Source organism: Erythrolamprus reginae, chromosome 1, assembly GCF_031021105.1.
Source record: "Erythrolamprus reginae isolate rEryReg1 chromosome 1, rEryReg1.hap1, whole genome shotgun sequence".
Classification (NCBI taxonomy): domain Eukaryota; kingdom Metazoa; phylum Chordata; class Lepidosauria; order Squamata; family Dipsadidae; genus Erythrolamprus; species Erythrolamprus reginae.
Window position 1 is genome coordinate 309,730,209 of NC_091950.1, and position 13,380 is coordinate 309,743,588.

General features: G+C 39.6%; 1 protein-coding gene across 1 annotated transcript in view; it reads left to right on the plus strand.

Annotated features, from left to right (window-relative positions):
- The first annotated feature begins 1,584 nt into the window (after positions 1-1,584).
- LAMA2 (laminin subunit alpha 2) overlaps positions 1,585-13,380 on the plus strand; it is a 528,196-nt gene continuing 516,400 nt past the window's right edge. Inside the window, exon 1 of the mRNA XM_070733489.1 lies at positions 1,585-1,787. Coding sequence (XP_070589590.1) covers positions 1,652-1,787 — 136 coding nt within the window. The 5' untranslated portion in view covers positions 1,585-1,651. The remainder of the gene's footprint in view (positions 1,788-13,380) is intronic.

Sequence of the window (13,380 nt, forward strand, 5' to 3'; positions counted from 1 at the left end):
CTATATGTGATCGAACAGACTAAACTGAATATCATCAAACAAGGTGGTCCTACAGATATGATCCTATACTCAGGTGCCAAGTCACAAAGAGTCTTTTAGATTAACACCAGCGTTTTCATAATAATATTTTTAGTTTTTATAAATAACTCAAAGGTGGTGAACATACATAATACTCCTTTTTCTATTTTTCCTACTGCAACAACCCTGTCATTTGGGTTGGCTGAGAATGACTGACTCAAAGTTGCCCATCCAATTTTTCATGCCTGAGGCAGGACTAGTATAGACAATATTCTGGTGTCTAGTCTAGTCAGTGAAGACCTATCAAAATTTTAGTACCACACTGTGGGCGTGGCTTATGCCGTATGCCCTGCATTTTATTTCCACATCTTTCAGTGCAAATTGGGTGCTCTGGGGTGAATTTTGGCTTGAATAGAGGCTCTGGGGGGCAGTTTTGGATGGGGGAGGGCATTTTACCCTCTCCCGACTCCAGGGAAGCCTTTGGAGCCTGAGGAGAGTGAAACACAAGTCTATTGGGCCTGCCAGAAGTTGGGAAACAGGCCATTTCTGGCCTCCAAGAGGTGGGGGAAGCTGTTTTCACCCTCCCCAAGCATTGAATTATGGCTGTGGGCACTTGTATATGCACGACAGCACGCGTACATGCTCTTGTGGCACCCAAGAAAAAAAAGGTTTGCCATCACTGATCTAGGGCAGTGTTTCCCAACCTTGGCAACTTGAAGATATTTGGACTTCAATTCCCAGAATTCCCCAACCAGCATTTGCATTGATCTAGGGTGTTGCAAGGGCACAAGAGAAATCCTCTGCCCCAATTTTGAAGAAATTGAAGAGCCGGAGTAGCACAGTGGTTAGAATACAGCACTGCAGGCTACTTCAGCTGACTGCCAGCTATAGTTCAGCAGTTCAAACCTCACCACCGGCTCAAGGTTGACTCAGCCTTCCAAGGTGGGTAAAATGAGGACCCAGATTATTTGAGAGCAATGTGCCGATTCTGTAAAAAAGAGGGCTGTAAAAGTACTTTGAAGTGGTATATAAGTCTAAATGGTATTGCTATACTGTACTTCTCTCTTATAGTCTACCTGACTCCCCATTCCCAAGACAAGCGCGGTGCGATTTAAAAGCCAGAGAACACACCACTTCTCGTGTGTTCAACCTCTCCCAAAGGGTGAGCTGGTCTCTTCCAGCCAATTAACGAAACAACACTTAAGTTTTAGGGTTCTTCTGCTGGTGCTTGTGGCTTGCCTGGAAAGACTCCCACCCGCGCTGTTGAAGGCGGGACCGAGCAGTTGCTCTTTTATCCCCGCTGCGCGCCAAAACAGACCCCCTCCCACGCTACCCCCCCGCGCGTTAATTAGCGCTAAGCCTCCCCCTTTTGGAAGCCTTTGGCCGATTGTTCATTGTCTTGTGACTCCTCCGTGGGGCCCCCATGGAAGAAGCCGAGCGCAAAAGTAGCGGCAGGCGAGGGCGACAGGGGCGTGTCCCTCCGCGGTCCCCTCCCGGGTGACAGCCAGGGCTTCGGCCGCCGCCTCCGCCTCCTCTTTCCCTCAGAGGCGCGGCGTTTCTGTCTCCCTTCACAAGCTCCGAACGCTCGCCGGGAGCGCCGAAGCGGAGCGGGAAAGCGCAGAAGTTGACCGCTATGGGGAGAGCAGCGCCTTGGCTTCCCCTCTTGCTCCTGGCGGTCGCCCTGAGCCGGTGCGGGTTTTCCCATGGGCAGACCCGAAGGACGCAGCAGCGCCCACAACAGCGGCAACAAGCAGCGCCTCAACCACGAGGTATGGTAAAAAAAAAAATTGGCGGTGCAGAAAAGGTTCCTCAATGCAGTGTTCACCAACCGTGGCAACTTGAAGAGATCTGGACTTCAACTCCCAGAATTCCTCAGCCAGCGAATGCTGGCTGGGGAATTCTGGGAGTTGAAGTCCAGATCTCTTCAAGTTGCCAAGTTTGGGAAACACTGCGAATGTATTCCCGAGGGGGCTTCTGGCAAAGAACAACAACACCCAAAACAAAACAAAACAACAAATTTTGGCTGCGCCTCTCTCTCTCTCTCTGCCCACCCCCCAACTTTGTTTCTTTCCTTCTGCTCTTCTTCCCTCTTCTTTCCCCCCGTGAAGATAAGTGGTGACATCTCCCTTCCCTCCAAGAAAGCATCAGAGTGCAGTCCAAACAGGGACCAAAAGTTTCCCCTTGGAAGGGAAGCTTGGGCTTCCAACTTGCATCTGTTGGGAAGAACGGCGTCAGTTCTCTCCCTGGTTTGGTTTTTAAGGGGAAAAATGGGATTTCTGAAAGAAATCTCTTGGGCCTGTCAAAGAACAAATTGCAGTTTGCAAAGAAATGGGGGATTCCCTCCCCCCAAAAGAACCCCCGCCCTACATTAATTATTGCAAGCTGCTTTGGGATGCCAACCCAGATCCGTTGAGAAGGATTTTAAATGCTAATGCCTGCAATAATAATAATAATAATAATAATAATAATAATAATAATAATAATAATAATAATAATAATAATAATGCCATTATAATTAATACGGTAATTATGGAAGTTTTCTATAGAAACATGTTTAGACTTTGTCCAGTATGTGTGTATGTGTGTGTGTATACATACGCACGCACAAACACACACAGACAGACACACACACACACATATATATACATATATACACATGTGTACACATACATACACACATATATTTATATGTATGCTTGTATGTATGAGTGGTTTTTTAAATTGGGGTTTTTAAGATTGTTTTTAATATTAGATTTGTTTACATTGTCTTTTTATATTGTTGTTAGCCGCCCCGAGTCTTCGGAGAGGGGCGGCATACAAATCTAATAAATAATAATAATAATAATAATAATAATAATAATAATGATAATAATGATAATAATGATAATAATGATAATGATAATAATATACATACACACACATTATGTATACGTAAAATATTTTTGATGATAATGAAACGTATTTCCAAAGGTCTTGGATTTCAGTTCAATTCAGGCTAATTTGAGGATGGTGATTCCAAGATGTGACCGTCAATAAATGGGAAACAAAACGAATCTTCAACCGTTATTGCCTCTCTAATAATATAATTGCATTGTATCATTTGATTTTTTTGTGTGGATATGGCAATATAATCATCAGGAAAGGAGAAAACTATTTAAGATGTGAAAAAAACAGTTCAAAAATAATATAAGATACATGCAGATTGATGTTAAGTTTCACTGCACTAAAATGATTGTGGTAAGGCTTCTTGGGATGGGGAAACTTAATTAAAATAGCTTGAATAATAAAGACCTGTGAATTTTTTTGTAGTAATCTCAAAGTAATCAAAAACTTTCAGTACCTAGGGATTTTTTTTTTTGCCCATCTCATATTTTTAGTGAGAGGATTAAATGGTTGTGATGTATTATCCTTTTTCAAACCCTCAAGCAATTGGTTTTCTAATACTAATTTTAACCCATAGAAGATTATTTGATTATAGCTGAAGCTTTTTACAAATGTACTTGGGGATAAGTACAATTGAAATCAGTGGAAATTAATTGGAACTAAAGTTGCAAAGGATTTGGGCTGCATATATCTTAATATAATTTAAACTAATATAGAATATGGGGAGAAGATATCCTTCAGACATAGAGACTACATTTGGAAATTGAATCACTGGAAAACAGGAATGGTAAGTATTTTTAAATAGCACATTAAAAATCAGTGGAACATATATTCAGTACTGCTGACATTTAAGCTTCAGACAAGGAGTAATTTTCAGCTATAGAAATACTTAGACATTTTTGTCACCTCTCATAGTGCTGGTGTTGTTATTTATAGATCATTGTACATGGCACTTTAAAGGAGGAGAGGTCCTGGCCCCAATGAGTTTACAGTCTCAATTTCAAGTGTGTGTGTGGGTGTGTGTGGAGACATAGGATAAACAGCAGTAGTGGGGAGGAGGAAATGAATCGGATAGTAGAAGATTGTAAGCCAACATAGGTTGGATTAATTTTAACTACATTTTAGTTTAGCTATACAGTGGTACCTCGGTTCTCAAACGCCTCGGTTTTCATACATTTCGGATTTCAAACAAAATTTTCTGCAAAAATTTGCTTCGGTATCCAAACAAAAATTCGGATACTGAACAGAAAATTTTGTTTACTATCCGAAATGTAAGATCTGAGGGGACGAGGTCAGAGGGAATGGGAGTCGGAATCCCGACACACCCCTCCTGGCCGCCCTCTTAACAGCCTCCCAGTCTCTACCTTGTAACTGCTCCAAGCTGCAGGAAGGGTAGGGCTGGCTGCAATACCGGCAGCTTCGGGGGGCTCCTTTCCTCAGCGGTTCAGTTCGGTACCTCCAGGCAGCTGCACCAACTTTTTCCTTCCCGGCGGCGGCGGCTCCGGCGGCTTCCCTACGAGGAGGAGCAGCGTTAGGAACGTCATGTGATGAAGATAAGCCGCCGGAGCCGTCGCTGCCGGGAAGGAAAAAGTTGGTGCAGCTGCCTGGAGGTACCGAACTGAACCGCTGAGGAAAGGAGCCCCCCAAAACTGCTGGTATTGCAGCCAGCCCTACCCTTCCTGCAGCTTGGAGCAGTTACAAGGTAGAGACTGGGAGGCTGTTAAGAGGGCGGCCAGGAGATTAACTGGGATTCCGACTCCCATTCCCTCTCACCCCGTCCCCTCAGATCCTTATCCCATAGGAAATAGAGGAAATACTGTAGATTTAATTGGTTCCCAGCAAATCAATGGGCTGGGAACCAATTAAATCCATTTCCATTATTTCCTATGGGATAAATTAATTCGGTTCTCAACCAAATCGGTTCTCAACCACACTTCTGGAACGGATTGTGGTCGAGAACCGAGGTACCACTGTATTAAGAGCTATGTAAAGTAATAGGAATCATTGAAAAGGTAGAGCTATATGATTTGAAGAAAGAGAACAAGAGGAATTTGGTGTGTGTGTATCCATAGATCCATGTATGTTTACTTATTTCTCAATGACTATCATAGCCCACCTGCCAAATCTGTAATATATAAAAAATGTGAGACTGGAGATACTAACTGAACACTGATATAGTAGCGTATTAGCTATGTGACATCTGTTCTTTCTCTTATTCTGAAATGATTACTGTTTCCCAAAGTACTGTATGTTGCATGGATATTTATTATTATTTAGTGTATGGTGAGAACATGACAAAGAGAAGTACACATATATACACAACCCATGTAATTCTAAATAACACTTCTATGGGGGTATGGAAGTGGCCTCCTAACGATGTACAGTTCAACTATGTTACATCTTACATGGTATAACATTTTAACATTTTGCATATAAGTCCTATGAGTAGTAATGAAAACAATTGATCATGGGAGATCATTGTTACCAATCTACTATTTATTTTTGCTTATTATGTGTAATCTACTTTCTTCTCTCTATCTCTCTGATAACCTTGTATCCTTGAGTCTTGATGTCTATTATAGGATGAACTTCTGTGAAGATTTCATGAATAGATAATTAAATACTGAAAGAAACAAAGCTCCTATCTCACCTGCTGGTTAGCTGGTATTCTGAAACTTTTTAAAGATATGTGAAAGAAGCTTTTCTGAAGTCTCGATATTTCTTCTAATTGTTCATTATCCTCTTACTCTAAGAAAAAGTAAAGATAATAGTGAGTTTCTTATGTAGTGATTTTGAAAGTATCTGTGAATTTTATTCTTCTCGTACCATAAGAAGGCATGCTATCCCAGTTGTAAATCATGACCTTCTAAATATAAGTATCTCTTAGGTCTGAGAGTTTTTAACCATGTTATCACACATGCTTGGTAATATAAAAGCATGTCTGATAATCCAAATCCTCCACTCTCCATATGGGGGGGGGGAACCCCAAGATTTATTGAGGTTGAAAACCAGGGCATTATATTATCATGGTGGCCACAATTTGAAATACAATCATGGTTGCTTCAAATGCAAATACAATCTTAGATACGATAAAGTACGGCTTTTATAAAGTACAAATAGTCTTTGCTCAAATATTGTTGAACTCTAATGAAAAATTTAGAAAATATATAATTTTTACTAAACCTGAAAACAGAAGACAAACAAGTAAAAGACAATGACACATAAAAAATTATATAAAAGGTTTTATAGATGGCACTTACCACTGCAATTACACAAACCCAGACAACATGATGTTTATTAAGTACTAACAAAATGTAAATAATAAAAAATCAATAAAACCTTTATATACATACATACATACATACATACATACATACATACATACACACACATACATACACACACACACACTAATATATGCACACATGGGGATTTTACACTCTGATGATGTCATCAAGGGCTGACAAAAGCTTAGTATAATTCTTATATTTTTTTATATTTGTATAATTTTTATATTTGTGGTTGTGTCTTGTGTTTTTTATTTTCTATTTCTATAGAAAACTGATAATAAAAAATCCCAACATAGAACACAACTGGAATATAGCCTTTTCCTGAGGCTTAATCCACCAATTCTCAAGCAAGTACACTAAATTATGTTCAATGACAACATCCAGACTTCTTAGGTACTTCTTAGCTACTATGCTAGTTTCTAATACTATATTTATGACTGAAAAACATCTGATCTCAGTAGGCTGGGAAAAGCTGCTCAAATTCTTATCATGCGTTCATAACCTAGTGTAATAGTTAATGTGCAGCTTCTCAGTGGGGAGACATTAATCCATACCGAGGAATATATTATATAATAAACCTATCATAGTGTGAAATGACACTTGAAATATTAAGGTGTATATATAGAGAGAGCATGGAACTATCTTTTAAGAATTTTGGTCATTATATTGTTAAGACTTTTACAGGATTTCTGGATGGTCATTAAACTACAAAATTCCAGCACATCTTGCATCTCAGACAATACACTAATCTGTAAATCAACTTTAAAAAGTTGTTTTGAGACATCTGTGGTCAAAAATCTGGAATTAATTTAGTATTTAGGTCATTGCTTCCTATGTTATTTATTCTTTTGTTGACTGAAGTATTCTCCCCTGCCCACACTTAAGAGAATTTTTAGATTGTATCACGGTGGCTTAAGAAAAATGATATTGTGGAGCATTGCATTTTTAGATCTTTTTGGAATATGTATGTGTGTTCTGTATCAGTTTTCTCTCAGAAGCAAAAATGACACATACCCTAAAGATACAGAACAAAACATGCTGGACATTTTGTTTCCTCCTTCAGATTATTGGAATGAAGGTTGTGGGAGTGGAGAAAATACATAATGTAGTTCACTGGCTTAAAACAATTGATATTTCACATTAAGTTATGGCATGCTCCCTAAATTTAACATTATGTTAAATTTGAAATACTGCCTCTTGCAGCTTTTAAAATAAGCGTATCCAGTTCAAATATTCAGAGTTTGATAATAATTTATGTTTCAGTGTTTTGGATTCAAACTTTGTTTGTGACATCCTGATCTATAAAGTTAAATATATGGCAGGTTATTTTTGCATTTTTTAAAAACAACTTGATATCCAACAGCGAGCCACCTGTTCAAAATTAAATCGTAACACAAGCCATTTAGCTAATTAACTATAATATATATATTGAAATTATTATGTTTGAAATCTTTGGTGTTAATATTGCTAAGGAGTAACTTATTAAATAGTCATGGTAGAGTTATGCTGTTTTTTATAAACTGAGGTGCAGTGCGTATTTTGTTGATATTGTCTTCTATAATTAATATGTGCTACTTTGAATGAATATTTAAATAATACTTTTGTTCATGTTTAGTGATTTAGGACACTCACTGAATACAATAAGAACTGTGCCCATGACACAGTTTTCATTCTCAAAAGAGGACAGTGATTTCTAGTAGGAAAATCTTGCTTCATGCAAGGTTGGTGATATATTTGTTGGAAATACCTCTTTCAATTCATCTATTCATGTTCTTATCGGCTTTAACATAAAATTGCACACTATGCATTTCCATTTAGTGGCTAATAGGATAGGTATTAATGCAGCCTGCTTCCCTATTATATAATAAATAGAGGTTAGTGCAAGTTGCACAATCTGTAAATAGTAACCTAGATGCTAGCAACCCACTGGTATTTGCCACATAATCTGAGATTCGGTCATTAAAATTTGAGGCAAACAGCCAATTTGAGTTGCATTTTTCTCTCTTAGTTAAAAATAAGAGTAAAAATTGGAGTTGCAGGCCACTCTGAAACCAACTGTTTCTGTTTCTAGTCTTAGAAACTTCTATAGCAGGGGTGGCGAACCTATAGCACATGTGCTATAGGTGGCACACAGAGCCATAACTTCCAGCACATGAGCTGTTAGCCCTAGCTTACCTCCAGTGTGCATGTGTGCGCTGGCCAGCTGATTTTTAGCTCACATGGAGGCTCTTAGAGGGAGTTTTTGGCTTCCGGAGTGCCTTGGGGGGCATTTTCACTCTCCCCAGGATCTAGGGGAGCCTCTGGAGCCTGGGGAGGACAAAAAATGGGTCTACTGGGCTCATTGGAAGTTAGGAAACAGGCCATTTCTGGCCTCCAGAGGGCCTCCGGGAGGACGAGAGAAGTCATTTTTGCCCTCCCTAGACATTGAATTATGGTTGCCGACACTCGCGTGTGTGTGATAGGACAGATGCATGTGCTTTTGGCACCTGAGGGGGGGAAAAGGTTCACCATCACTGTTCCATAACAACAACAAAATTTGGAATTGCATAATTTGGCTCTTTTTGGGGATTGGGAAGTGTTTCTGGATTTGAAATTTCTGGTTTGGCAGTGGAATCTCAAGATTTATTCTGAGCACCTTCAATCTGTCTCCCTAGGAATGGGAGGTCTGAAGTGGCTTGATAATTCATGACCACAATAATGTGACAATGGTCACATTCCATATCTAGTGTTTCTGTTTTAACACCATAGTGACTATGTGAGCTGACATTGGGGAAGTTTTTGGTGTCTGTCTTATTATGGTCAGATGACACTCTGATGTGTGATATTTAACAAGTTGGCCTACGTCTTATTTTCTTTGGTTTTTTTTTAAAATAGACATATTGTATATCAAAGTGACAACTTGTGTTTAAAACAGTGCAATGTTTTAGTGATAATGATACACTAAATTTGTTCACAATGCTGTTTTGAAATTTAAGGCAATTTTTTTGTGTGTGCCACAGATCATGTGGAATCAATATTCTTGAAGAACAATAAGTTCTGGAATTAATTTGATGTATACAGATTTTACATATTGGATTTTAAAACAACACAACATAAACAAAATGGCAATTACATTTGAAAACACAATGATCAGCAGCAGTAAATATCAATGATTTGCAAAAGGGTAGTGTGTCATTTAATGTCCACTGAATCAACTTTTTTTTAACCCAGAAAGAATGGTTTAAATAAAGTGAGCTTTTTCATGATTTCAATGTATTAATTCACCTAAAAAGTATTAGGCTGCCTCCGGTAATGCAAATTAAAATTTCAAGGAGCAGGGGTTGCAATTGAATGATAACTAATTGATCCTCATATATATAATACATATTCACAGTTGTATGTGTCATCTAACACACATGTCAATTTAGAAGTTAAGAAACGTATAACTAAATTGTAAGGCTTTATCATGCAATACGCCTATGTAGAATCTGTGGCATGAATGGATAGGACATCCGTCCAATTCTTCACAAATACAAATAATAATATATTATGAGCATTTTTCTGCTGATATTCAAAGGTGTTTCTTCCTCCCTCATCTACGGAAAGAGCACCAACAATAACAAAATGGTGAAGCTAAAGGCAATTGGCCATTTTAACTTACCTACCTAAGGTGGTACTATTAGACTGCCATCTTGCAATAGAACTGGATATAGGAGAAGTGTTCAAGCTGGAGATGTTTAAAATGTGTTTGTAATTCATGATAATGTTTCACAATATTTCATTGGATGATTATTGCAATAGCCGCTACAGGCATTATAATGGCGTTAGTCTCTGACTCAAAGACTCCTTCTGGCAGTAAGCATAGCATTTATGAAATATGTGTGTATAATGAGTCCTCCATAAATGGCTAAGTGTTCTCATCAATGACTGCCTTCCTCTTCTTCTTCCTCCTCCTCCTCCCATCCAAATTCCAAGCTTTTATTTCTTTCCTAATGGGTTTGCACACATTATTTGCTTTTACATTGATTCCTATGTGGACAATTGCTTCTACTTACAAACTTTTATACTTAATAACCTGGTCACAGAACGAATTAAGTAGAAGTACCACTGTAGTTTTTTTTGCCCCTTAATTTTAAATTGGCTTATGGGTAAGATTAATCTATTCTATTTTATTTCCTTTTTACTAATTTAAAGTTTTAATAAAACATGCTGTTCTAAAACATATTGAAATAAGATAATCTTGAAAGAAGAATGCAATGCTTTTGTGAATCATGAATCATCAACAAAGCTTGCTGGCTAAAATGAATAATGTCAGCTGGACCTTGTGAACATCTGGTTTCAAAACTCCAAGGAATAAAAATGTTCATCATGTCCTTAGGTTTTTTTTCATTACCTGACCCTCTGGCCTTTAAACAGATTTGAAAACCTATCTGTTTCCTGAGGCATTGGGTTAGGAGTGTCCAGATATATGCAGAGTAACACAGGAGGACTAGATAAGATACCAGAATGTAATGTGGCAAATATTGAACCAGATAAATGGCAAAGACCCGTTTGTAGAAAACAATGGTTTTACTCTTCAGTGCAAAATACATTCTGCTTCAGTCTTCTATTTTATTTATTTATTTTGTCCAATACACAATGAGGGTTTTAGTGGGTATATATCTATATACACATAGTAAAATATATGATGAAGGTTATAGAGGAGATACTTATAGTAAAATATATCTAAGAAATAATAGAAAAGAAGGTATAGTAATAAAACATATCAATGGAAGAATAGAAGAAGAGATATAGGAATAGAAGAAAGGATAGGAGATATAGGAGAGCAATAGGACAGGGGATGGAAGACACACTAGTGCACTTGTACTCGCCCCTTACTGACCTCTTAGGAATCTGGATAGGTCAATCGTAGATAATCTAAGGGTAAAGTGTTGGGGGTTTGGGGATGACACTATGGAGTCCAGTAATGAGTTCCACGCTTCGACAACTCGGTTACTGAAGTCATATTTTTTACAGTCAACTTTGGAGCGGTTAATATTAAGTTTAAATCTGTTGTGTGCTCTTGTGTTGTTGTGGTTGAAGCTGGAGTATGTAAAGGAACTTTACAACAGCTAAATTCAACTTACTTACAAGTAGATATTCAACCAATTGAGGTTACAAGTAGATACTAAACCAATCCAAGTTAGAAATAGATACTAAACTAATCCAGGTTTCTAGTAGATACTAAACCAATCCAGGTTTCTTCGTATCACTGCTGCTACTCTAGTCAATATTTAACTCATGCTCAAACTTCTCCAGCCAGCCAACTAACAACCACCACAATAACAGCAATCGGCAGACAGAAAGAATTTTGCAGTTGATTTGCATCTTATAATGCTCTGGTCCAATCAGGTTGCAGTTCACACCCTATGACTATATTCTACTTTTTACTTTATATGGTAATACAATGAAATGTCACCCAGGATTGGTTGTCTTGACAAGGAGAGCATGTTCCTTCTGAAGGAATTTTATTAATATATTCAGTTCATTAATCAGTGTATTTTCAACTTCTTTTTAAAAACTGTACTGGGCATATTTAAAAAAAAACATTTTTACACCATCTAGAGCTGTTACAAATTGGGTGATCTTATAAATTGATTAATGTATAAATAAATATATTATAAAAATATGTTAAAATAAATAATATTTTATATTATTTATATAAATAAACATATTTATATAAAGAAAAAGCTTGCCATTTTGACTGCAAAAAGCAGTACTATTTACCAACCATGGTAAGAATGCTGCATAGAAAGTTTCTTACTATCTCTACTTCTTTTCTTACAAAAAGCAGAATTTCAGCCCTTTAGGATATTTTGGAAAATGTATGAAATTATAGCAATTTGAAAATATAAAATTATAAATCTTGCTAGGATATCTTTGCTAACCAATACAAAGATGTCTTTCCTAAACAATACAATAATAGATATATCCATATTTACCACGGGGAAGTTCTGTGAAAAAGTACTTGGCTTTTATGCACTTCCTGAATTTTTATGTATCGTTGATAGTGAATATAATCAAAATTTCATCTCTATTCTAGTACTATATATATAAAAGCAAAAAACCACTCACTTTAATCATGAAATCTCCAAAAAATCTCCAAAACCGCAAAACCTACAATCTTAAATTTGCCAAGTACAGTGGTACCTCAAGATACGAACTTAATTGGTGCTGGGAGGAGGTTTGTAAGGTGAAAGTTCGTAAGACGAAACATTGTTTCCCATAGGAATCAATGGAAAAGCGATTAACGCGTGCAAGCCCAAAACTCAGAAACCCGGAAGCCGGCCTCCACCACCGAAGGAGGCTTGAGCCTCCCTTTGCCCCACGCTGCTTCGCCCTGCCTCTTGTCCTGGGCGAAGTGCTGGGGGGAGGGAGTCAGGAAGGTCCTCCTGCTCCCCCCCCCAGCCAAAAACACAAAGACGGTCTGCCACCGCCCACTTGAGACAGGATGACACCTTGGCCGGAAGGTGTGCTCAGCTCTGCGGCTCCAGCCCCTTTCGGCCGGGTGTGGCGGCGACGGCGGCAGTGCTGCTGCTCCGGTCGCCCGATTGTCTCCTGCCTCCCGCGCCGATGTTTCCCGACACGCCCGGCTTGGCTTCCCTGGCTGCTTGGCCGGGGGGGCTCGGCTGAAAGGGGCTGGAGACGCAGCGATTTGCCTCCCGCCCCTCGCCCCTGTGCCGCTGGCACGTCATCTTCCCTCCCACACAAAAAGGCCGGCCTTTGGGGATGAAGGGGCATGTTCAGCTCTGCGTCTCCAGCCCCTTTTGGCCGAGCCCCCCCCCCCGGCCAAGCAGCCAGGGAAGCCAAGCCGGGCGTGGCGGGGAACATCGGTGCGGGAGGCAGGAGACGGCCGCCGTCACCGCCATACGTGGCTCGGCTTCCCAGGCTGCTGCTCCGGTCGCCCGATCGTCTCCTGCCTCCCACGCCGATGTTTGCCAAACCCGGCTCGGCTTCCCTGGCTGCTTGGCCGGGGGGGGGGCACCCCAGCACTTTGCATCCCGCCGGCTAAGAGCAATCGGGCAGCAGCTTCTGCCGGACACGGGCAATGGGCGGGACAGAGAAGCGGGGAGAATCAGGAGGCTCCTTTGGCAGCTGGGGGCTGACTGGCTTTGTTGTTTTGGCTGCAGCGGGTGCCAGGCAGCCTCCAGCCGCCAAAGGAGCCTCCTGA